Genomic DNA, 24493 nt, shown 5'->3' on the forward strand with positions numbered 1-24493 from the left:
GCCCTTTAAGCTCATTGAGTGCAACCATTCCTCCAGCACTACCAAGGCCACCACTAAACCAAGTCACTCAGTGCCACATGCATATGGCTTTTAAATACCTCCAGGGCTGGTAATTCCACTGCTGCCCTGGGCAGCCTGTCCCAAAGCTTATTATGGATTCTGCAAAGAAACTATTCTTAATACCCAATTAATTCTTCCCTGGAACTGCTTATGTCCATTTCCTTTGTTCCTGTCAATTTTTACCTGTGAGAAGAGACAGACACTAAAAAATTTTCTGTTGCCATTGCTTTCTAGAACTGCAGAGTTTGTTGAGGGATGTTAATATCAACCCTGCCTGCTGTGGCCTTTCCTTCCCCTGTGCTAACCCTGAAATTTTATTTTGCCACTCTTTACAAACTATGCAGACAAACCTGTTGAGGTGAAATGAGAGGTGAAACTTTCCTCTCAGCGTGCAAAGCTGAACACTTTTACAATAGTCAGTCAGATCTTCCACATCCCACTCTGCATATTTATAATGTCAATAAAATGAGAGAATGCAAAGAAGCAAACCATTTCCTCATTTCTGCTCTTCCCAACATCGACCCAGCTCCCTTGTCCATCCCATCCCTCCCCTATCCATCCCAGCCCGTTGCTGCTGTGCCGTGGGTGTCACAAGAGGTTGCATGGGGACAACGGTGACATTGATTGCAACAGCCCCAGGAGGCACCTCAGCCCCTGCCCCTGCAGCAGGGAGGGAGCAGGGCCAGCCCCAGCACCCCCACACACACGGGGCACTCCTGGGTTGGCCCAGGCCACTTGTGCCAGCAGCAACTGGGGCCTGTCCCACCCACCAGCACTGCTATAAATCCAGCCTGTCTGGGGCAAAGCAGCATTCCCTGGCCCCCAGGGCATCCTGGACACAGCCATTCCTGGTGGGTTTGCTGCTGCCTCAACACCCAGACCTTCTCCAGGCAGGTGAGTGTGGAGCCTTTTTCTGCAGTCCTGCCCACTGAAGGTCTCAGGTCAAAGCTCAGGACAGGAGAGTCTCCTAAAGCACAAACTGCTGGATGTGTCCAGGTGGAAAATTTGGCTATCAGAGATGTCTGGGAAAGAGAATAAAAGTCTTAAGAGTAGTCTAAGAGTCCAGAACATGTGAAAAGTGAAATTTTGTTTTCCTAACTGCAGGAGGGACTTGATTGGTGCCTGTGCTGCAAAGAGGAGATGAGATCATTGTTGGGAGAATGGGCACTTTCCTTAGCAAAAAAGAGAGGCACTTTTCCCAAACCAGTGTGGAGATTTCCCATCATTTCAAGCTTTCAATAAATGCAAAGGTTGTTTTCTGCTCCCATTTCTGGGCACCAAGACACGTCCCTGCCCTCTGGCTGCTCCCTGGGTCAGTGCTGGGGAATGTCCTTGCTGGGAATCCTGGGAATGCTCTGGGGTTGGGAATGGACACTGCCAAGCTGAACTGAGAGGACTTTTGTGATCCCAGGGAAGCAGAGGATTGGTCAGGGTGTTTGGGGTGTGTGTTTGATACATGAAGCCCAAAGGAGGAACAGCCCTGTAGTTCCATGCCTGTCAATGGCCATTTTATCTCTGCATTTCCCAAATTTCACTGGCCATTTATTTTGGTTTCACCAGCAACAGTGGGTCCCAGATCTGCAGTCTGTGCTCTGGGAAAAGGTTTCAGAAGATCTATGAGGAAGGCAATTGAATCAGTGCAGGTTATTGATTTCCCAGAGACTGAGACAGTGGAATACTGCCAAGGTTTGAAGGCTGGCACAGACCTAAGAATTGTTTTTAGAGAAAGGTAAAGGGAAGTTGATCATATGTGGTTGGAGGCAGCCCCTCTGCTCTCTGCTGAGCCACAGAGCCCTGCAATATCCTGCCCTGCCTGGGCTCCTGCATGTCCCCATTGCCTTGGTGTCCCCTCTGCAGCCCTGTGAAGACCCAGGAGAGGCAGCAGCCATGAAGATCCTGTTCCTGCTCTTCCCCCTGATCCTCCTGTTGGCCCAGGGTGCTGCAGGTGAGAGGGAAGAGGGGAAATGGGGAAAGTGTGAGCACCCAGCAGTGCGAATTCAAAGTCCCAGGAAATGACCCTGCTTGTGGAGGTGATGAGAAGGTAACAGGGGATTGAGGTCAAAGGGGTTTCTCAAGTGAGTTTCCAGCTAGGCAACAATTTGTGGTGGAGGGAGCCCAAGGAAAGAGAATCCTGTTCTGGTCTTCTGTGGGTTGAGAAGGGATTTAGTTTCAGGCTCTAAGCCTGCACCTATTTGGGACTCTCTGGATGTTCTCTTGCCCTGCACAGGGATGGCAGAGAGCCCCAGGGGTGTTTGGGTGGAGGCATTTCCTGGGGCACAGAGGTGACATTTGTTATGCAGTGGTTCACCCACTGAGTGTCCCAAAACATCATTGCCCCAGGGGATGATCCCTGCATGGGGTGGACAAGGACTTTCCATCAGAGGTCACACAAATCATGGCAGAGCCAGGACAGGGGTGTGGGATGTGAGGAGTCCCTGCCTGCCAGCTGTGCAGCTGGGAGCCAGCACGGCTCTTCCTCAAACACACGCTGGTTTTTTCCACTCTCTGCTCTGGTGTGCCCCCAGTTTAGGGGCACAGGGACCTTCCAGGTGAGAAACATTGCATTTGGAGATGTGGCTGTGTGAGGTTTGGAACTGAGCCCGTCTCTAGGCCTGAAATGCATGGGGAGCATCAACCTGTCCATAACAACACTGCTGTCCCGAATTATTGTTTTAATTGTTCCAAGTGTGAATTTCCCCATGGGAATAGGAAGTGAACTTGAATGTAAACGCCGAAGAGGATACTGTTATTTTGGGAAATGTGTCCTCCCTGCAAGGCAAATTGGAAGGTGCACAGGACAAACCGTCTGCTGCAGAGGGTAAGCTCTGGATCCTGGTTGGGGAAAGGGCTTCTTTATTTTCCCCCAGACAAATCTGTTACAAATTAATTTATCGCCAACACCTGCAAATACTCTTCTGCAATTATGCTTTGTGAAAGATGCCAAAACAGGGAAGGAGAAGTCGTTGAGAGTTTTGGAGCTACCCAGAGTGAGCTTGCAGCAGCCCAAGGACAGCCAGGGTCTCCCCACTCAACAAAGCCACCAGAGTGAAGCCTTCCCTGTCCTTGGGCAGCACCAAGGACATGATCCAGGTCTTGCTGCACCTGCACAGACCTGGAGCCAGGGCTGCCAGCACTGAGATAGCCCAGGTCCAACCTGTCTGCACCAAGGACTGCACCTCACCTGCCCTGAGCCTGAGGCTGCTGCACCACACCCTGGGCATTGCAGGGCAGGGGGAGAGAGGGACGGGGAAAGTTACACCACATGATGTGCTTGTCTCTTTTCTTCCCACAGTATCTGGGGTTAAAACCCTGAAATTCCCAAGCAGGATTTGCCCCTTCCTTCTGGCTGCTGGACCCATCTCCTGATGTCCCCTCCCGTCCCTGCCTGTGCCGTGCCCAGCTGGGGTGACAGCAGCAGTGGCAGCTGCTCCTGCTGGGTGCTGCTGGGCTGGAGCCCTGTGGTGCCAGCCCCGCTGTCTTTGGGGCAGGGGCTGCTTTTCCCGGCTTGAATAAAGACGAGCACTTTGGCATTGCAGGCCTGGGCCGTGTGTGTGTGTGTGTCCTGCTGCTGGAGGGTTGCTGGGTGGCACTGGCCTGGGGGTGGTGCTGGGGCTGAGCAGTGGCTGTGTCCCTGGGGATGCTCCTGCCTGGCCCTGGTTTGGGGACGCTGAGCCTGGCAGTGCCTGCTGGGCCAGGCTGGCTGGGGTGCCTGTGCTGGAGCTGCCCTGCAGATGCTCCCTCTGGGGAACAGGAACATTGTCCTGGTGTTCATAGGCCCAGATATCATTCTTTTAACAGGGCACTATGCCCATGCCAGAAAGAGATGGGCTAGGAGCTGTGGACACAGTGGCAAAGCCTCATCCCTAAAATAGCCAGAGCTTTGTTACAAGTTCCCAGTGCCGATCCCAGCTGCAAAACCTGCAGCAGGAACCATTCCTTAAAGGGATTGCAGTGAGAAGCTTTAGGGAGCATTGCACATCCACCAGGAGAACTCACATGTGACTCATGACCTTGACAGAGATAAAAGAAATACCTGAAAAAAAAATGTTTCCTGTGCTTTCTTTCATCTGCATTGTGTCTATATGGAATACTCAGTATCACAGCACAGCTTCACTGTAGCATCATTTAAATCCTTCATTTTGCCATGCATTCAATTCATTAATATCTTTCCTGCTGCTCCTTGCAGCATCAAGAGAGGGAGAGCACAGAGGCCAGGTTGGAGTCACCAGTAGCCCAAAAGTTCCTTTTCCTGTTGCTCCCCTTGCACCAGAGAAAAGGAGGCTCCAGTTTCCTCTTCTGACACGTCTGAGAAGGATTCCCAACCCAGGGCCTTGTGTCATCCTCCCTTGTGTAATGACCTTGTGGTGCTGTGGTTTGTTGGGCACATCCAGGGACACAGGGACACATCCAGGGACACAGGGACACATCCAGGGACACAGGGACACATCCAGGGACACAGACCCTGCTCACTGGAAACCAGCACCCACCTGCTGCTCTAGCACAGAGAGAACCTTTTCTGAGTCCCTTCAAGAAACCCTCCCAGTAAAACCCACCATCAGTAATGTGGTCAGATGGTGCCTCTGCTCCTGCTGAGCATGCAGGATCCATCTCCCACATTTTTATGATTGCCACCTTGTCACTGTGACTTCACATCTCTGGGTTGGACATGAGAAAAGGCCAAGAAGTTCTACTTACAAATCCCCAGTACCCCCACCCTTGTAGTTTTGGGGGAACCAGATTGCTCTGCCAAACACCTGGAGAGGAAGTGCGAAATTGGGCACAGACCCTCCTGCCCAGAAAGGACTGTCACTTCTCCCAGTGGCATGGCTGGCATCAAACACACTGCATTCACAAGTGATGGCTGCATCCAGCTTGTATTTCTTCACCTTGGTTGGCATTAGAAGGAGACGCGGTTTTGTTGGATCACCTGGTTTATAGAACATGTCATCTATCCTGGTGTTGCTCTCATTTTATATGAAGAGTCACTAGAGAGAACCCTGCTTAACACTCTGACATGTCAGGTGCAAAGAGCTCTTGTCTAATAAGAAGTTCCTGAAGTGTCCAAAGGTGTTTTCCATATTTTGTGAGCTTTCGCACATCCTTCACCTGTTATTTTTTTCAATTAGAATAAGAAGAAGGAAGGATAAGGGTGAAAGAAAGGTTTTCACACTGACAGAGTTTAAATCAGATATTAGGTAGAAAATATTCCCTGTAAGCGTGCTGAGGCCCTGGCACAGGCTGCCCAGAGAAGCTGTGGCTGCTGCATCCCTGAGAGTGTCCAAGGCCAGGTTGGACAGGGCCTGGAGCAACCTGGGATAGTGGAAGGTGTCCCTGACCATGGCAAGGTGAGGAATGAGATGAACTTTTACAACACTTCAAACCCTCATGATTGCAGAGGGGATCCTGTAAGCCTATGCAAGAAGGATTCTGCTCCCCTAGGACTGGGCTGGTGCCTGTGCCCACACCCCCAGTTCCTGTGCCCATCCCAAGGATTTCCCAGCTGGCCCCACAGCCCATTGCTGCTGTGCCGTGGGTGTCACAAGAGGTGTTGCATGGGGACAACGGTGACATTGATTGCAACAGCCCCAGGAGGCACCTCAGCCCCTGCCCCTGCAGCAGGGAGGGAGCAGGGCCAGCCCCAGCACCCCCACACACACGGGGCACTCCTGGGTTGGCCCAGGCCACTTGTGCCAGCAGCAACTGGGGCCTGTCCCACCCACCAGCACTGCTATAAATCCAGCCTGTCTGGGGCAGAGGGAGATTCCCTGAACTGGACTCTTCACACAAGAGATTCCAGGTGGGTTTATTACAAACCATTTCTGCCTTGGTGTGCTCTGAGCCAACACCTTCATCAGGTAGGTCACTGGGGAGTCACTTCTGGGCCACCAAGACACTTCCCTGCCCTCTTGTTTCTTCCTGGGTCAGTGCTGCATGGGGAGTGGGATTGATGGGAATCCTGGGAATAATCACAGTTAGGAATAGACACAGTCCCAAGTGAGCTGGGAAGAATTTACTGACTTCAGGAAAGCAGAGGAGATAGTGCAGGGTGTTTGAGGATCATCCAGCTTTGGGCTGGCTGGGGGCATGAAGTGTATTGGATAAGATTTAATTTAGCTTGGCCTCTCCAGGCACAAAGATTCTCCTAAATCCTTGACCCTGCTTTGGTTCTTGGTGTGTCCCCTCTGCAGCCCCAAGAAGACCCAGGACAGGCCTCAGCCATGCGGATCCTCTACCTGCTCTTCCCCTTGTTCCTCCTGTTGGTCCACAGTGCTGCAGGTGAGAGGGACAGAGGGGAGATGGCTGAGGTGTGAACCCCTGTCACTGGGGTTTTCCACTCCTGGTAAGCAACCACAATTCTCAGGTATTGATAACATTTCAGAGGCACTTGCTGTGAGGAGGATCTGGGCAGCTGAGGATGCAGCACAGCAACTCCTGTAGCTCATGTTACTCCTTCCCTCTGCCTTTCTCCACATGCACATCTTGCTGTAGAAGAAAAGAACTCTGACTGGAGAGTTTAGGATGTTGGGTTTGGTGCTCAGTTCCCACACAAGACTGGGACTCAGAGCCAGCACTGGTTCCTCTGGAACCAGATACATTTTTAACAGTTACGCCATACTCACTTTGAGTCTTTCCTCCTTCTGCAGGATCCTCCTTGAGACCAACAAATAAGGAAGAATGTGAGAAATCAGGGGGGTACTGTGGATTTCTGAATTGTAAATTCCCCTTTGTCATCAATGGACGATGTTCAAGGTTCTTTTATTGCTGCAAAAAGTAAGTTTTGGAATGAAAAAGCTGCTATCATGGCAGAAGGTGTTTAAAGGCCCCTGAGTAGCAAAAGGCTCAGCACCCTTCAGGCTACAAACCAGAGCTGAGGGGAGGGAAGAGAAGGTGCTTGGAGTGGCCCTGAGTGGGGCTGCAGCAGCCCCAGGTCAGCCAGGGCCTCCCCAGTCTCCTCCAGCCCCCAGGACCTCATTCAGATTTTGCAGAGGACTCAACCACTCGCCAAAGAGTGAAGCCTTCCCTGTCCTTGGGCAGCACTCAGGACATGATCCAGGTCTTGCTGCACCTGCACAGACCTGGAGCCAGGGCTGCCAGCACTGAGATAGCCCAGGTCCAACCTGTCTGCACCAAGGACTGCACCTCACCTGCCCTGAGCCTGAGGCTGCTGCACCACACCCTGGGCATTGCAGGGCAGGGGGAGAGAGGGACGGGGAAAGTTACACCACATGATGTGCTTGTTTCCTTTCTTCCTATAGTTTGTGGGGTTGAAACCCTGAAATTCCTGAGAAGAACATCCCATTCACTTCTGGCTCCTGAAAATCCCCTCCTGATGTCCCCTCCCGTCCCTGCCTATGCCGTGCCCAGCTGGGGTGACAGCAGCAGTGGCAGCTGCTCCTGCTGGGTGCTGCTGGGCTGGAGCCCTGTGGTGCCAGCCCCGCTGTCTTTGGGGCAGGGGCTGCTTTTCCCAGCTTGAATAAAGACGAGCACTTTGGCATTGCAGGCCTGGGCCGTGTGTGTGTGTGTCCTGCTGCTGGAGGGCTGCTGGGTGGCACTGGCCTGGGGGTGGTGCTGGGGCTGAGCAGTGGCTGTGTCCCTGGGGATGCTCCTGCCTGGCCCTGGTTTGGGGATGCTGAGCCTGGCAGTGCCTGCTGGGCCAGGCTGGCTGGGGTGCCTGTGGTGGAGCTGCCCTGCAAATGCTCCCTCTGGGGAACAGGAACATTGTCCTGGTGTTCATAGGCCCAGGTATCATTCTTTTAACAGGGCACTATGCCCATGCCAGAAAGAGATGGGCTAGGAGCTGTGGACACAGTGTCAAAGCCTCATCCCTAAAATAGCCAGAGCTTTGTTACAAGGTTCCAGCTCCAATCCAAGCTGCAAAACCTGCAACGGAAGCCATTCCTTAAAGGGATGTGTTGTGGGGGATGTCATGGAGGATGGCATAGACATCCAGAGATCTCACATGTGACTCATAACATTGATAGGGATAAAAGAATTGCCTGAACCAAAAGGTTTGCCTTGTCTTCTTTCATCTGCATTGTGTCTATATGGAATACTCAGTATCACAGCACAGCTTCACTGTAGCATCATTTAAATCCTTCATTTTGCCATGCATTCAATTCATTAATATCTTTCCTGCTGCTCCTTGCAGCATCAAGAGAGGGAGAGCACAGAGGCCAGGTTGGAGTCACCAGTAGCCCAAAAGTTCCTTTTCCTGTTGCTCCCCTTGCACCAGAGAAAAGGAGGCTCCAGTTTCCTCTTCTGACACGTCTGAGAAGGATTCCCAACCCAGGGCCTTGTGTCATCCTCCCTTGTGTAATGACCTTGTGGTGCTGTGGTTTGTTGGGCACATCAGGGACACAGGGACACATCCAGGGACACAGGGACACATCCAGGGACACAGGGACACATCCAGGGACACAGACCCTGCTCACTGGAAACCAGCACCCACCTGCTGCTCTAGCACAGAGTGGAACCTTTTCTGAGTCCCTTCAAGAAACCCTCCCAGTAAAACCCACCATCAGTAATGTGGGCAGATGGTGCCTCTGCTTCTGCTGAGCATGCAGGATCCATCTCCCACATTTTTATGATTGCCACCTTGTCACTGTGACTTCACATCTCTGGGTTGGGCATGAGAAAAGGCCAAGAAGTTCCACTTACAAATCCCCAGTACCCCCACCCTTGTAGTTTTGGGGGAACCAGATTGCTCTGCCAAACACCTGGAGAGGAAGTGCCAAATTGGGCACAGACCCTCCTGCCCAGCAAGGACTGTCACTTCTCCCAGTGGCATGGCTGGCATCAAACACACTGCATTCACAAGTGATGGCTGCATCCAGCTTGTATTTCTTCACCTTGGTTGGCATTAGAAGGAGACGTGGTTTTGTTGGATCACCTGGTTTATAGAACATGTCATCTATCCTGGTGTTGCTCTCATTTTATATGAAGAGTCACTAGAGAGAACCCTGCTTAACACTCTGACATGTCAGGTGCAAAGAGCTCTTGTGTAATAAGAAGTTCCTGAAGTGTCCAAAGGTGTTTTCCATATTTTGTGAGCTTTCGCACATCCTTCACCTGTTATTTTTTTCAATTAGAATAAGAAGAAGGAAGGGTAAGAGTGAAAGAAAGGTTTTCACACTGACAGAGTTTAAATCAGATATTAGGTAGAAAATATTCCCTGTAAGTGTGCTGAGGCCCTGGCACAGGCTGCCCAGAGAAGCTGTGGCTGCTGCATCCCTGAGAGTGTCCAAGGCCAGGTTGGGCAGGGCCTGGAGCAACCTGGGATAGTGGAAGGTGTCCCTGACCATGGCAAGGTGAGGAATGAGATGAACTTTTACAACACTTCAAACCCTCATGATTGCAGAGGGGATCCTGTAAGCCTATGCAAGGAGGATTCTGCTCCCCTAGGACTGTGCTGGTGCCTGTGCCCACACCCCCAGTTCCTGTGCCCATCCCAAGGATTTCCCAGCTGGCCCCACAGCCCATTGCTGCTGTGCCATGGGTGTCACAAGAGGTGTTGCATGGGGACAATGGTGACATTGATTGCAACAGCCCCAGGAGGCACCTCAGCCCCTGGCCCTGCAGCAGGGAGGGAGCAGGGCCAGCCCCAGCACCCCCACACACACGGGGCACTCCTGGGTTGGCCCAGGCCACTTGTGCCAGCAGCAACTGGGGCCTGTCCCACCCACCAGCACTGCTATAAATCCAGCCTGTTTGGGGCAGAGGGAGATTCCCTGAACTGGACTCTTCACACAAGCAATTCCTGGTGGGTTTATTACAAACCATTTCTGCCTTGGTGTGCTCTGAGCCAACACCTTCATCAGGTAGGTCACTGGGGAGTCACTTCTGGGCCACCAAGACACTTCCCTGCCCTCTTGTTTCTTCCTGGGTCAGTGCTGCATGGGGAGTGGGATTGATGGGAATCCTGGGAATAATCACAGTTAGGAATAGACACAGTCCCAAGTGAGCTGGGAAGAATTTACTGACTTCAGGAAAGCAGAGGAGATAGTGCAGGGTGTTTGAGGATCATCCAGCTTTGGGCTGGCTGGGGGCATGAAGTGTATTGGATAAGATTTAATTTAGCTTGGCCTCTCCAGGCACAAAGATTCTCCTAAATCCTTGACCCTGCTTTGGTTCTTGGTGTGTCCCCTCTGCAGCCCCAAGAAGACCCAGGACAGGCCTCAGCCATGCGGATCCTCTACCTGCTCTTCCCCTTGTTCCTCCTGTTGGTCCACAGTGCTGCAGGTGAGAGGGACAGAGGGGAGATGGCTGAGGTGTGAACCCCTGTCACTGGGGTTTTCCACTCCTGGTAAGCGACCACAATTCTCAGGTATTGATAACATTTCAGAGGCACTTGCTGTGAGGAGGATCTGGGCAGCTGAGGATGCAGCACAGCAACTCCTGTAGCTCATGTTACTCCTTCCCTCTGCCTTTCTCCACATGCACATCTTGCTGTAGAAGAAATGTACTCTGACTGGAGAGTTTAGGATGTTGGGTTTGGTGCTCAGTTCCCACACAAGACTGGGACTCAGAGCCAGCACTGGTTCCTCTGGAACCAGATACATTTTTAACAGTTATGCCATACTCACTTTGAGTCTTTCCTCCTTCTGCAGGATCCTCCTGGTCTCCAACAAATAAGGAAGAATGTGAGAAATCAGAGGGGTACTGTGGATTTCTGACTTGCAGATTCCCCTTTGTCATCAATGGACGATGTTCCAGGTTCTCCTATTGCTGCAAAAAGTAAGTTTTGGAATGACAAAAGCTGCTGTCTTGGCAGAAGCTGTTTAAAGGCCCCTGAGTAGCAAAAGGCTCAGCACCCTTCAGGCTACAAACCAGAGCTGAGGGGAGGGAAGAGAAGGTGCTTGGAGGTGCCCTGAGTGGGGCTGCAGCAGCCCCAGGTCAGCCAGGGCCTCCCCAGTCTCCTCCAGCCCCAGGACCTCATTCAGATGTTGCAGAGGACTCAACCACTCGCCAAAGAGTGAAGCCTTCCCCGTCCTTGGGCAGCACTGAGGACACGATCCAGGTCCTGCTGCACCTGCACAGACCTGGAGCCAGGGCTGCCAGCACTGAGATAGCCCAGGTCCAACCTGTCTGCACCAAGGACTGCACCTCACCTGCCCTGAGCCTGAGGCTGCTGCACCACACCCTGGGCATTGCAGGGCAGGGGGAGAGAGGGACAGGGAAAGTTACACCACATGATGTGCTTCTTTGCTTTCTTCCTATAGTTTGTGGGGTTGAAACCCTGAAATTCCTGAGAAGAACATCCCATTCACTTCTGGCTCCTGAAAATCCCCTCCTGATGTCCCCTCCCATCCCTGCCTGTGCCGTGCCCAGCTGGGGTGACAGCAGCAGTGGCAGCTGCTCCTGCTGGGTGCTGCTGGGCTGGAGCCCTGTGGTGCCAGCCCCGCTGTCTTTGGGGCAGGGGCTGCTTTTCCCGGCTTGAATAAAGACGAGCACTTTGGCATTGCAGGCCTGGGCCGTGTGTGTGTGTGTCCTGCTGCTGGAGGGCTGCTGGGTGGCACTGGCCTGGGGGTGGTGCTGGGGCTGAGCAGTGGCTGTGTCCCTGGGGATGCTCCTGCCTGGCCCTGGTCTGGGGACGCTGAGCCTGGCAGTGCCTGCTGGGCCAGGCTGGCTGGGGTGCCTTTGCTGGCGCTGTCCTGCAAATGCTCCCTCTGGGGAATTGGGATCCCTCTGCTGCTCCTGCCAGTCCCAGATATGCTGGTGCCCACACCCCCAGTTCCTGTGCCCATCCCAAGGATTTCCCAGCTGGCCCCACAGCCCATTTCTGCTGTGCCGTGGGTGTCACAAGAGGTGTTGCATGGGGACAACGGTGACATTGATTGCAACAGCCCCAGGAGGCACCTCAGCCCCTGCCCCTGCAGCAGGGAGGGAGCAGGGCCAGCCCCAGCACCCCCACACACACGGGGCACTCCTGGGTTGGCCCAGGCCACTTGTGCCAGCAGCAACTGGGGCCTGTCCCACCCACCAGCACTGCTATAAATCCAGCCTGTCTGGGGCAAAGCAGCATTCCCTGGCCCCAAGGGCATCTGGACACAGCGATTTCTGTTGCAGCCTGGGCACCAAGACCCTCATCAGGTAGGTACCTTTTGAGGACAGGTCTCCATTATCCCACTCTCTTCTGGTACTGACACTTTATAATTTACAAACTGTTGGAAGTGTCCATGTGGTCAGTGGAGGCCCTTTGAGCTTTTTAAAAAAGGACATTATTTTTTTCTATAATTCAGTAGAAAATTCAGTAATTATCAGAGCTCAGAATATGCTGGAAGTAATCCTCGGTTTCTTGTCTTCATCTTTGACTGGAAATGTATCCAGAGGTTGGAGGGATGTCCCTGAGTCTTCTTGTTCTGGGATACCTAGAGACTGTGCTGGATAAGTCGGGAGATGCTATTAGAAGAGTACAGAGATTTTCTGTTCTTTCCCGCTTCTATTAATATGGAAAAACTTTTTTTGTCCACAACCAAACTATGATTCTGTGATGTAGCTGAACTTGCTAATTTTAAAGGAGGGTGGAACTAATTTAGCTATAAGGGATCACTTCATCCCAAACCATTCTATGGTTCTCTTGACCACAGTGATAGGCAGGAACCTCCTTTACCAAGTGTTGGGCATCTCCAGGGACATCAATTTCCCTCAACTCCAGAACCTAGGTAATTCCCAATTCTTTTTTGACTATGGCCTTTGTGTTGAGTGTTGACATGAGCAGCACCTAGCAAGCAAACTCTGCTTTGTCTTTTGGAGAAGGTGAGGCAGAAGTGTGAGAATAAAAGCAGCAGCAACATGTTTCATCTGGGAACTGCATTTGGAAATCTGTGTTGTTCCACCCTTGGCTCTGTCTCACCAGAAGCATGTATTTCTCCTCAAGACAGAAGTGTTGGATGCAAAAGGATTAAGGGAACACAGATTCCAAGACCAGATATTCTGGTTGTTTTCCACAAGTGTTTGAATTCTGATTTGGCCACAAGTTCAAGCATCAGGCATTACTTGTCCCACATATCCCTTAAGAGAGTTCATAGAGAATTCATAGAGAGTAAGATGATGGGAATTGCCCAACAGGCCAACTCTTCCCCAGCTGCTCCCAGGAATTCCTAAAGGTACATACCTGAGACCCATTGTTTGAAACAAGCCACTTACGATAGTCCTCTTGCAATTTATAACATTACTGTGTGCTGCAATGTCCAAGACCTTTGGAGTGTCCACTCTGCAACCCCGTGAAGTCCTGGGAGAAGTGTCAGCCATGAAGATCCTGTTCCTGCTCTTTCCCTTGTTCCTCCTGTTGATCCCGAGTGCTGCAGGTAAGAGGGGAAGAGGGAAAAGTGCCATCACACATTCTTCTCCCAGACTACTGTTTCAACTCTTTTCCTGTGCATGATTTTCCATGGCAGCAGGAAAACATGAAAAGTGCATCCGAAGAGGAGGATTCTGTGCTGTGGGGGGCTGTCGTTTCCCCTATAAATTCGTGGGAGTTTGTTCAACACTGAGTCACTGCTGCAAACCGTAAGTTCTGGAAATTATTTGCTCCTGGTCATAGATAAAGTTATTATTGTCTTTCAAGCCTTCACACATTCATACTCAGAGGCAAAAGTCAGGGAAAGGAAGGGAAAGTCCTTTTGGATTTGGACCTGCTCTGAGTAGTGCTGAAGAAGCCCCAGGTCAACCAGTTCTGCCCTACACTCCTTTAGCCCCACAGGGTTTGCTCACTGTCAATGCAGAGACCACAGCTCTGTTGAAAAAATGAGAAGGCTGTCCCTGGAATAGTGTGAGGCACAGGATCCTCTCTCCTGATATCTGTGACAGCTGGAGTTGGCCTCTGTAGGTTGAGTGTTATCTTCCTGTGGTTGTTTTTGGTGCAGAGGAAGAGGGAGAAAGAGGGGAAAGAAAAGTTACAATAGGTGATGTGCTTGTTTCCTCTCTTACAGTGTTTGGGGTTGAGACCCTGAAATTCCCAAGCAGGACTTGCCCCTCACTTCTGACTGCTGGACCCATCTCCTGATGTCCCCTCCCGTCCCTGCCTGTACCATGCCCAGCTGGGGTGACAGCAGCAGTGGCAGCTGCTCCTGCTGGGTGCTGCTGGGCTGGAGCCCTGTGGTGCCAGCCCCGCTGTCTTTGGGGCAGGGGCTGCTTTTCCCGGCTTGAATAAAGACGAGCACTTTGGCATTGCAGGCCTGGGCCGTGTGTGTGTGTGTGTCCTGCTGCTGGAGGGCTGCTGGGTGGCACTGGCCTGGGGGTGGTGCTGGGGCTGAGCAGTGGCTGTGTCCCTGGGGATGCTCCTGCCTGGCCCTGGTTTGGGGATGCTGAGCCTGGCAGTGCCTGCTGGGCCAGGCTGGCTGGGGTGCCTGTGCTGGAGCTGCCCTGAAAAGGCTCCCTACTGTGAGGCAGAAAACTGATCCTTCTTTTTATAGGCCCAGACTTCTTTCTTTTCTCAGGCCCCTACTTCGCTGTCACTCCGTTTGAGGTGGGTGATGGTCCTTTCTTGTGGGTGGTGCTCAGCACAGGTGCGGATGAGCTCAAGGGAGGCACTGTCTGGCTGCTGGGTGGGAAAAGAGCTCACAGGGTTCTCTCCAGGGATGTCTCATATGCCCAAATGGAGCAGGACATGGCTCCAGTTGGGAATCTCAAGCTACACATCTGTTTTGTGTGTTCATTGTGCACACCTGTGGAGCCCCCTCTCAGTCTGGTTGTTGTCTGGGCACACTGGAGACTGGCCGGAGCCCAGGCAGGGCCTTGCCCTCTGTGCCGAGGCCACCTGGGCTCTGCAGAGCTCTGGGAGATGCTGGAGTGTCCCTGCAGCTCCAGCAGCAGCTCTGGGCTGGGCAGGGCAGCAGACCCAGCCTACGGCTGTCCTCATGTCCCTGGGCTGCCAATTGTTCCCTGTCTCCAACATCAAGGGGAAGTTTTCTGGTGATTTTTATGGCACTTGATTGGGACACACTCAGGGTCTCCCTCAGCAGCCTTCAGCAGAGACTCTCCAACATATCTGATGTCTCTATCCCAGCACAAGGCAGGATTCTGATGGTGAAGCAGGATTTCCCTTCCGCCCTTCTCCTCCTTCTCTCCACTGCTGTGCACAGTGCTGTGGACTCAGAAAGATATACGATAGGAACTGTGGTGATAGGGGCAAAACCTCATCCCTAAAATAGCCCGAGCCATGCTACAAGCTCCAGTCCCAGCTGCAAATCCTGCAGCAGAAACCATTCCTTAAAGGAATGGGGCAGTGAGGAATGTTTCAGTAGCACAGCCACCAAGAGAAATCATATGTGACTCATCATCTCAGTAGAGGCAAAATAATACTGAAAGGTTTGGGTTCTGTCTTTCATCTTCATTCTTTTTACAGGAAAATTCAACATCCATAGCACAGTTTTACTGTAGCATGACTTAAACCCTCTATTTTTTATCCAGTTAATTCATTAGTGTTGTACCTGCTGCTCCCTGGAACATATACAAGAGGAGAGCACGCATCACAGGCTGGAGTCACTTGAGTGTTCACAATGTCCACCCCAAAATTTCCCTTCCCTGTTTTCCCTCTGCACCAGAGAAAAGGAAGTTTTGATTTCCTCTTCTGACACCTCTGAGAAGGATTCCCAATCCAAGGTCTGGTGTCACCCTGCCTTGTGTAAAAACTCCTTGTGGTGCTGTGGTTTGTTAGGCACATCCAGGGACACAGACACAGACCCTTCTCACTGGAAAACATCGCCAACCTGCTGCTCTGGCACAGAATGGAACTTTTCCCACTTCTCTTCAAAAAACCTTCCCAGTAAACAATCTGGGCAGTTGGGCCCTTTGTTTCTGCTGAGGATGCAGAATCCATTTCCCATATTTTTTGCAATTGTCACCTTGTCACTGTGACTTCACATTTCAGGGTTGTACAGGAAAAAATGTTGAGACACCAGGTTCCACTGCCAAATCCTCAGAAACTCAGGCTCTGCAGTTTGGGGGCAACCAGATTGCTCTGCCAAACGCCAGGAGAGGGAGCTGCTAACTTGGGAACGTGGCAGAGACCCCTCCTGCCCAGCAAGGACTTCTCACCAGAACTGGGCTGGTGCTGATGTCTGCACCCCCCAGTTCCTGTGCCCATCCCAAGGATTTCCCAGCTGGCCCCACAGCCCATTGCTGCTGTGCCGTGGGTGTCACAAGAGGTGTTGCATGGGGACAACGGTGACATTGATTGCAACAGCCCCAGGAGGCACCTCAGCCCCTGCCCCTGCAGCAGGGAGGGAGCAGGGCCAGCCCCAGCGCACATGAATTGACTGCAGGGTTGGGTCTGCACTCACAGGAATGCTGACACCACTGGGTGTTGGAAGTGAAGAATGTGGTAACATCAATTTGTCCGAGCTGACAGAGAAGACACCTGGCTTTTGACCTGCTGGGTGATTTTTATTGGCATTTTCAGGTTGTAGCCCAAAGGCACCCTTTGGAAAGATCATCTTCTGGAGGATCTGTACAGCCAGCCTGGGTGATCTATTTCCCTTGAAGACATGCTAAGGTGTTCTGGGGGCTGTCTGCAGGATCCTCCAGAAGGGATGTGGAAAGGACAGAGGCTGTGGGCTGAAAGAGGAGTTGGTGCTGTGGGCCTGGAAGGCAGGGAATTGAGAAGGGACTGCACAGCAGACCTCAGCCCCAGGGCAGATGGGGAAAATGGAGATCCCAGTCCTCAGCGTGATGGGAATCAGGGACATCTGGGATGCGTGGGGTGGAAGCATGGCCATGCTTGGCAGAGACAGCCCCCAGCATGGCCATGCACACAAAACTGTGGCTGTTGGGGACAAGGGACATCCAGAACCAGCAGGACCAGGACAAGGGGCCCAATTCCCCAGAGGGAGCATCTGCAGGGCAGCTCCAGCACAGGCACCCCAGCCAGCCTGGCCCAGCAGGCACTGCCAGGCTCAGCATCCCCAAACCAGGGGGATGTGTGGGGGTGCTGGGGCTGGCCCTGCTCCCTCCCTGCTGCAGGGGCAGGGGCTGAGGTGCCTCCTGGGGCTGTTGCAATCAATGTCACCGTTGTCCCCATGCAACACCTCTTGTGACACCCACCCAAACCTCCTGCTCCCCAGGCAGGAGCATCCCCAGGGACACAGCCACTGCTCAGCCCCAGCACCACCCCCAGGCCAGTGCCACCCAGCAGCCCTCCAGCAGCAGGACACACACACACACGGCCCAGGCCTGCAATGCCAAAGTGCTCGTCTTTATTCAAGCTGGGAAAAGCAGCCCCTGCCCCAAAGACAGCGGGGCTGGCACCACAGGGCTCCAGCCCAGCAGCACCCAGCAGGAGCAGCTGCCACTGCTGCTGTCACCCCAGCTGGGCATGGTACGGGCAGGGACGGGAGGGGACATCAGGAGGGGATTTTCAGGAGCCAGAAGTGAATGGGATGTTCTTCTCAGGAATTTCAGGGTTTCAACCCCACAAACTATAAGAAGAAAGCAAAGAAGCACATCATGTGGTGTAACTTTCCCTGTCCCTCTCTCCCCCTGCCCTGCAATGCCCAGGGTGTGGTGCAGCAGCCTCAGGCTCAGGGCAGGTGAGGTGCAGTCCTTGGTGCAGACAGGTTGGACCTGGGCTATCTCAGTGCTGGCAGCCCTGGCTCCAGGTCTGTGCAGGTGCAGCAGGACCTGGATCGTGTCCTCAGTGCTGCCCAAGGACAGGGAAGGTTTTTCTCTTTAGTGGCTTTGTTGAGTGGGGAGGCCCTGGCTGACCTGGGGCTGCTGCAGCCCCACTCAGGGCAGCTCCAAAACCACAAGGGCTTTTCTCATGTTTTTGGGGCTCTTAGACTAATTATAAAAGCAGGAGAGATTTAGTCAAGTGTTGGCTAGAAAAAATTAGTTACAGATCCCTCTGGGGAAAAAGGAGGAAACTCTTTAGACAGGGATCTGCTCCTTACCTTTTGCAGCACACACTGACTGCTGAACATCTTCCAACGGGTGTTGTGGGGTAGCGGCAACCCCCAAAGGTGCAGAATCCCCCTCTGCGCCTGCATGCAGATGAACTTCCTGTTTGCATGGACAAAAGCACCCACAAAACAGTTACATCAATAATAATGATATTGGATATTATTATTAATAAGCTGATGGATAAGAAAGAAATTGTGCTCCAGGAAACACCACCATCCAAACACCTCTGGGGCTCTCTGCCATCCCTGTGCAGGGCAAGAGACTCCTAAACAGGAAGAGCAGGGCACAGGCTTGGAGTCTGGAAGCAAACGCCTTCTTGACCCACAGAACAGGCCAGGATTCTGTCTCCATGGACTCTTTCCGCTGTAAATCATTGTTGAGTTGGAAACTCACTGGAGAAACCCCTTTGACCTGGGTCCTCTGTTACTTCCTTATCACCCCCACAAACACGGTCACTTCCAGGGACTTTGAATTGCCCCTGGTGAAGGTTTACACTTTCCCCATTTCCCCTCTTCCCTCTCACCTGCAGCACCCTGGGCCAACAGGAGGATCAGGGGGAAGAGCAGGAACAGGATCTTCATGGCTGCTGCCTCTCCTGGGTCTTCACAGGGCTGCAGAGGGGACACCAAGGCAATGGGGACATGCAGGAGCCCAGGCATGGCAGGAGCCAGTGTTGCAGGGCTCTGTGGCTCAGCAGAGAGCAGAGGGGCTGCCTCCAACCACATATGATCAACTTCCCTTTACCTTTCTCTAAAAACAATTCTTAGGTCTGTGCCAGCCTTCAAACCTTGGCAGTATTCCACTGTCTCAGTCTCTGGGAAATCAATAACCTGCACTGATTCAATTGCCTTCCTCATAGATCTTCTGAAACCTTTTCCCAGAGCACAGACTGCAGATCTGGGACCCACTGTTGCTGGTGAAACCAAAATAAATGGCCAGTGAAATTTGGGAAATGCAGAGATAAAATGGCCATTGACAGGCATGGAACTACAGGGCTGTTCCTCCTTTGGGCTTCATGTATCAAATACACACCCCAAACACCCTGACCAATCCTCTCTGCTTCCCTGGGATCACAAAAGTCCTCCCAGTTCAGCTTGGCAGTGTCCATTCCCAACCCCAGAGCATTCCCAGGATTCCCAGCAAGGACATTCCCCAGCACTGACCCAGGGAGCAGCCAGAGGGCAGGGACGTGTCTTGGTGCCCAGAAATGGGAGCAGAAATCAATGTGTGGAATTTCTGAAAACCTGAAATGATGAGAAAACTCCGTAGTGCTGAGGGAAAACAATCTGCTTACTTTCCTAAAGAAACTGCCCATTGCCCAAGCAAAGAAAATTCTGGGTCTCTCCTGCAGCATCAAGGCACTGTACCAGACTATCCTGTACTTGGGAAACCTCAGTTTCAGCTTCCACATGTTCTGGTCTCTTAAACTCACATGAAGGCTTTTATTCTCGCTCCCAAAAAATCTCTGATGGCCGAACTTTCCACCTGGATACTTCCAGCAGTTAGTCCTTTAGGAGACTCTGCCATCCTGGTCTTTGAGCTGAGACACAGAGTGGGCAGGATTCCGGAAGGAGACCCCACACTCACCTGCCTGGAGAAGGTCTGGGTGTTGAGGCAGCAGCAAATCCACCAGGAATGGCTGTGTCCAGATGCCCTTGGGGCCAGGGAATGCTGCTTTGCCCCAGACAGGCTGGATTTATAGCAGTGCTGGTGGGTGGGACAGGCCCCAGTTGTTGTGGCCTGGGCCAACCCAGGAGTGCCCCGTGTGTGTGGGGGTGCTGGGGCTGGCCCTGCTCCCTCCCTGCTGCAGGGGCAGGGGCTGAGGTGCCTCCTGGGGCTGTTGCAATCAATGTCACCGTTGTCCCCATGCAACCTCTTGTGACACCCATGGCACAGCAGCAATGGGCTGTGGGGCCAGCTGGGAAATCCTTGGGATGGGCACAGGAACTGGGGGTGTGGGCACCAGCACAGAATCTTTCTTTCACATAATCACCTCTAGAATGGCTTGAGTAGAAAGGGACTTGAAAGGTCATCTCTTTCCAACCCCCTGTCATAGACAGGGATACCTTCCACTGTCCTAGGTTTCTCCAGGCCCTGTCCAACCTGGCCTTGGACAGTCCCAGGGAAGGGGCAGCCACAGCTTCTCTGGGAAACCTGCACCAGGCCCTCATCACCCCCACAGGGAAAAATCTCTTCCCAATATGCCATCTAACATTGCCCTCTGTCTGAAACCTTTCCCTCTTCTCCCATCTTTTTCCTATGTCACTTCTCCTCTGATTGAATAACCAATTGGCATGGGATATGCAAAAACTCACAAAATATGGAAAACACCTTTGGACACTTCAGGAACTTCTTATTAGACAAGAGCTCTTTGCACCTGACATGTCAGAGTGTTAAGCAGGGTTCTCTCTAGTGACTCTTCATATAAAATGAGAGCAACACCAGGATAGATGACATGTTCTATAAACCAGGTGATCCAACAAAACCACGTCTCCTTCTAATGCCAACCAAGGTGAAGAAATACAAGCTGGATGCAGCCATCACTTGTGAATGCAGTGTGTTTGATGCCAGCCATGCCACTGGGAGAAGTGACAGTCCTTGCTGGGCAGGAGGGTCTGTGCCCAATTTGGCACTTCCTCTCCAGGTGTTTGGCAGAGCAATCTGGTTCCCCCAAAACTACAAGGGTGGGGGTACTGGGGATTTGTAAGTGGAACTTCTTGGCCTTTTCTCATGCCCAACCCAGAGATGTGAAGTCACAGTGACAAGGTGGCAATCATAAAAATGTGGGATCCTGCATGCTCAGCAGGAGCAGAGGCACCATCTGCCCACATTACTGATGGTGGGTTTTACTGGGAGGGTTTCTTGAAGGGACTCAGAAAAGGTTCCACTCTGTGCTAGAGCAGCAGGTGGGTGCTGGTTTCCAGTGAGCAGGGTCTGTGTCCCTGGATGTGTCCCTGTGTCCCTGGATGTGTCCCTGTGTCCCTGGATGTGCCCAACAAACCACAGCACCACAAGGTCATTACACAAGGGAGGATGACACAAGGCCCTGGGTTGGGAATCCTTCTCAGACGTGTCAGAAGAGGAAACTGGAGCCTCCTTTTCTCTGGTGCAAGGGGAGCAACAGGAAAAGGAACTTTTGGGCTACTGGTGACTCCAACCTGGCCTCTGTGCTCTCCCTCTCTTGATGCTGCAAGGAGCAGCAGGAAAGATATTAATGAATTGAATGCATGGCAAAATGAAGGATTTAAATGATGCTACAGTGAAGCTGTGCTGTGATACTGAGTATTCCATATAGACACAATGCAGATGAAAGAAAGCACAGGAAACATTTTTTTTTCAGGTATTTCTTTTATCCCTGTCAAGGTCATGAGTCACATATGAGTTCTCCAGGTGGCTGTGCAATGCTCCCTAAAGCTTCTCACTGCAATCCCTTTAAGGAATGGTTCCTGCTGCAGGTTTTGCAGCTGGGATCGGCACTGGGAACTTGTAACAAAGCTCTGGCTATTTTAGGGATGAGGCTTTGCCACTGTGTCCACAGCTCCTAGCCCATCTCTTTCTGGCATGGGCATAGAGCCCTGTTAAAAGAATGATATCTGGGCCTATGAACACCAGGACAATGTTCCTGTTCCCCAGAGGGAGCATCTGCAGGGCAGCTCCAGCACAGGCACCCCAGCCAGCCTGGCCCAGCAGGCACTGCCAGGCTCAGCATCCCCAGACCAGGGCCAGGCAGGAGCATCCCCAGGGACACAGCCACTGCTCAGCCCCAGCACCACCCCCTGGCCAGTGCCACCCAGCAACCCTCCAGCAGCAGGACACACACACACACGGCCCAGGCCTGCAATGCCAAAGTGCTCGTCTTTATTCAAGCTGGGAAAAGCAGCCCCTGCCCCAAAGACAGCGGGGCTGGCACCACAGGGCTCCAGCCCAGCAGCACCCAGCAGGAGCAGCTGCCACTGCTGCTGTCACCCCAGCTGGGCACGGCACAGGTTTGGACGGGAGGGGACATCAGGAGATGGGTCCAGCAGAAGCAAGGGGCAAGTCCTGCTTGGGAATTTCAGGGTTTCAAAACCAGAGTCTGTAGGAAGAAAAGAAACAAGCACATCATGTGGTGTAACTTTCCCCGTCCCTCTCTACCCCTGCCCTCTGCAATGCCCAGGGTGTGGTGCAGCAGCCTCAGGCTCAGGGCAGGTGAGGTGCAGTCCTTGGTGCAGACAGGTTGGACCTGGGCTATCTCAGTGCTGGCAGCCCTGGCTCCAGGTCTGTGCAGGTGCAGCAAGACCTGGATCATGTCCTCAGTGATGCCCAGGGACAGGGAATGTTTCTTGTGTGGCTTGGGTGAGCCCTCTGCAAAGCCTCCATGAGCTCTCTGGGACGAGAGGAGACTGGGGATGTCCTGGCTGACCTGGAGTTCCTGCAGCCTCAGTGAAGGTGATCAAACCCACAGGGACTTTCCCCTCCCTTCTTGGGCCTCTCTCTCAAAGCATCAATTCAGGAGAGTATTTATCATGAGTTTCCAAAGAAAGAAATCTGTAACAGATCTTTCTGAGAAAAAAGGAAGAAAATCTTTCTTCACTCAAGGATCTGCTCCTTACCTTTTGCAGCACGCAAGGCCAGGTGAACATCTTCCCACAAAACTTGTACCCCGGGGGCAAATACGCCTAGTGCAGAAGCCTCGTTGTTTCCAGCAGCTAGTTGCACTGCCTGTTCCCATGGGGAAGGATGCAAAGAGAACAATTAAAGTAATAATCGGAGAGGGCAGAGAGTGGCTACAGACAGGTTGATGCTTCCTGGTGCTGGTGCATTTCAGGAGAAGAGAAGGGCTCATTTCCAACCTCCTCCCAGTCAAATCTCCAACTGCAATGTTTCTCACCTGGAAGTCCCTGTAGCCCTAAAGTGAGGGCACTCCTGAGCAGAGAGTGGAAAGGACCAACGTGAGATCGAGGAAGAGCCGTGCTGACTCCCAGCTGCATTCCCATCTCAGCACAGCTGGCAGGCAACATTCCACATCCCCGACCCACAGAACAAACCAGGATTCTGTTTCCATGGGCTCTCTCCAGCCCAAATTGGTGTCCATTTCAAGAAACCTCTTTCACCTCAGTCCCCTGTTACCTTCTCATCACCCCCACAAACACGGTCACTTCCAGGGACTTTGAATTGCTCCTGGTGCAGGTTTACACTTTCCCCATTTCCCCTCTTCCCTCTCACCTGCAGCACCCTGGGCCAACAGGAGGATCAGGGGGAAGAGCAGGAACAGGATCTTCATGGCTGCTGCCTCTCCTGGGTCTTCACAGGGCTGCAGAGGGGACACCAAGGCAATGGGGCCATGCAGGGCCCTGTGTGGGCAGGATTCTGGAAAGAGACCCCACACTCACCTGCCTGGAGAAGTTCTGGGTGTTGAGGCAGCAGCAAACCCACCAGGAATGGCTGTGTCCAGATGCCCTTGGGGCCAGGGAATGCTGCTTTGCCCCAGACAGGCTGGATTTATAGCAGTGCTGGTGGGTGGGACAGGCCCCAGTTGCTGCTGGCACAAGTGGCCTGGGCCAACCCAGGAGTGCCCCGTGTGTGTGGGGGTGCTGGGGCTGGCCCTGCTCCCTCCCTGCTGCAGGGCCAGGGGCTGAGGTGCCTCCTGGGGCTGTTGCAATCAATGTCACCGTTGTCCCCATGCAACCTCTTGTGACACCCATGGCACAGCAGCAACGGGCTGGGCAGGAGAGAGATGGGATGGACACGGCAGAGAGGGATGGGATGGACATGGGAGAGTGATTCATGCTGAGAAGAGCAGAAATGAGGAAATGGTTTGCTTCTTTGCATCCTCTCATTTTATTGATATTATAAATACTCGGAGTGGGATGTGGAAGATCTGACTGAATATTGCAAAACCTGCTCAGCTTTGTATGGTGAATGGAAAGATTTACCTCTCCTTTCACTTCAACAGCCTTGTCTGGGGAGATTGGAAATTAAAGGGAGAAAATAAAATTTCATGCACACTTGAAAAAAATGTCTTCCTCTGTCTCATTAAGGACTTTTGGGTTAGGTTCTTTTTCCCCTTGAACTGAAGACTGGCGAGAGGGAGGCAGTTTTCTCTTGTTCGGTCTCAGTTGTTTATTCTTTCCTTATCAGCATTATAAGGCACAAGGAGCTATGTGCACTATGATAGAAAGGGGAAAAAGGCTAACAAAAATTCTTTTCAAGGTTTTTTATATGTCCATTTACCCAATTAACAGATGCCAACTAAATTATTTTTCTTAGTGACCCAATGACCCAGCATTCCTCCTTTTCTCCCTCTTGACTTTTCTGTTCCCCTCTGTGCGCTCTCAGAAACCCATGAGCTGACTTTGCACGCCATCAGTCTGGATCCAATGGATCCAGCATCACAGATGTTCTGGGCCAAGGAGCCCCTGGGCTGGGGGAGCAGCTCGGCAGTGCAGGGCTGAAAAGAGCTTGTGATGGCAGCTCTAGTGTCAGTGCCAGGAAAGGTGATCACGGGGAAAGGAATGGCCATTGCAGGCATGGATGATTGGACAGCCATCACCAG

The 24493-nt window shown here is 52.5% G+C and overlaps 2 protein-coding genes, 1 long non-coding RNA gene and 1 pseudogene across 6 annotated transcripts; 3 read left to right on the forward strand and 1 right to left on the reverse strand.

Annotated features, from left to right (window-relative positions):
• Positions 1-855: 855 nt before the first annotated feature.
• Positions 856-2882, forward strand: LOC148184725 (antimicrobial peptide THP1 pseudogene; annotated as a pseudogene). The gene is made up of 3 exons (XR_015772140.1): positions 856-954; positions 1918-2005; positions 2770-2882. The product of XR_015772140.1 is annotated as an antimicrobial peptide THP1 pseudogene (transcript).
• A 2835-nt stretch (positions 2883-5717) lies between these two features.
• On the forward strand, positions 5718-6835 carry LOC148184726 (ostricacin-2-like). The gene is made up of 3 exons (XM_088053662.1): positions 5718-5915; positions 6249-6336; positions 6705-6835. The coding sequence occupies exons 2-3, from the start codon at positions 6279-6281 to the stop codon at positions 6833-6835; spliced, it is 189 nt and encodes a 62-aa protein (XP_087909788.1). The 5' UTR covers positions 5718-5915; positions 6249-6278.
• Positions 6836-9744: 2909 nt separating this feature from the next.
• Positions 9745-11523, forward strand: LOC148184727 (ostricacin-2-like). 2 transcript variants are annotated; one of them, XM_088053293.1, is made up of 4 exons: positions 9770-9878; positions 10212-10299; positions 10668-10794; positions 11280-11523. In XM_088053293.1, exons 2-4 carry the CDS (start codon positions 10242-10244, stop codon positions 11290-11292), a joined length of 198 nt encoding a protein of 65 aa, XP_087909419.1. In that variant the 5' UTR covers positions 9770-9878; positions 10212-10241; the 3' UTR covers positions 11293-11523. The 2 variants fall into 2 exon arrangements, with proteins under 2 accessions (XP_087909420.1, XP_087909419.1); XM_088053294.1 differs by lacking the exon at positions 11280-11523 and having other exon boundaries at positions 9745-9878; positions 10668-10798.
• A 5710-nt stretch (positions 11524-17233) lies between these two features.
• LOC106628461 (uncharacterized) lies at positions 17234-23439 on the reverse strand. Of its 2 annotated transcripts, none has more exons than XR_015772173.1 (4): positions 23331-23439; positions 23164-23251; positions 22551-22659; positions 17234-17477 (listed from the first exon to the last, which is right to left on the reverse strand). It is a non-coding gene; the product is annotated as an uncharacterized LOC106628461 (long non-coding RNA). The 2 variants fall into 2 exon arrangements; XR_015772172.1 differs by lacking the exon at positions 17234-17477 and adding an exon at positions 21795-22033.
• Positions 23440-24493: the final 1054 nt, after the last annotated feature.

This window comes from Pseudopodoces humilis, chromosome 3 (genome assembly GCF_049639895.1).
Source record: "Pseudopodoces humilis isolate 2021_Gansu_Grassland_sample_001 chromosome 3, ASM4963989v1, whole genome shotgun sequence".
Classification (NCBI taxonomy): domain Eukaryota; kingdom Metazoa; phylum Chordata; class Aves; order Passeriformes; family Paridae; genus Pseudopodoces; species Pseudopodoces humilis.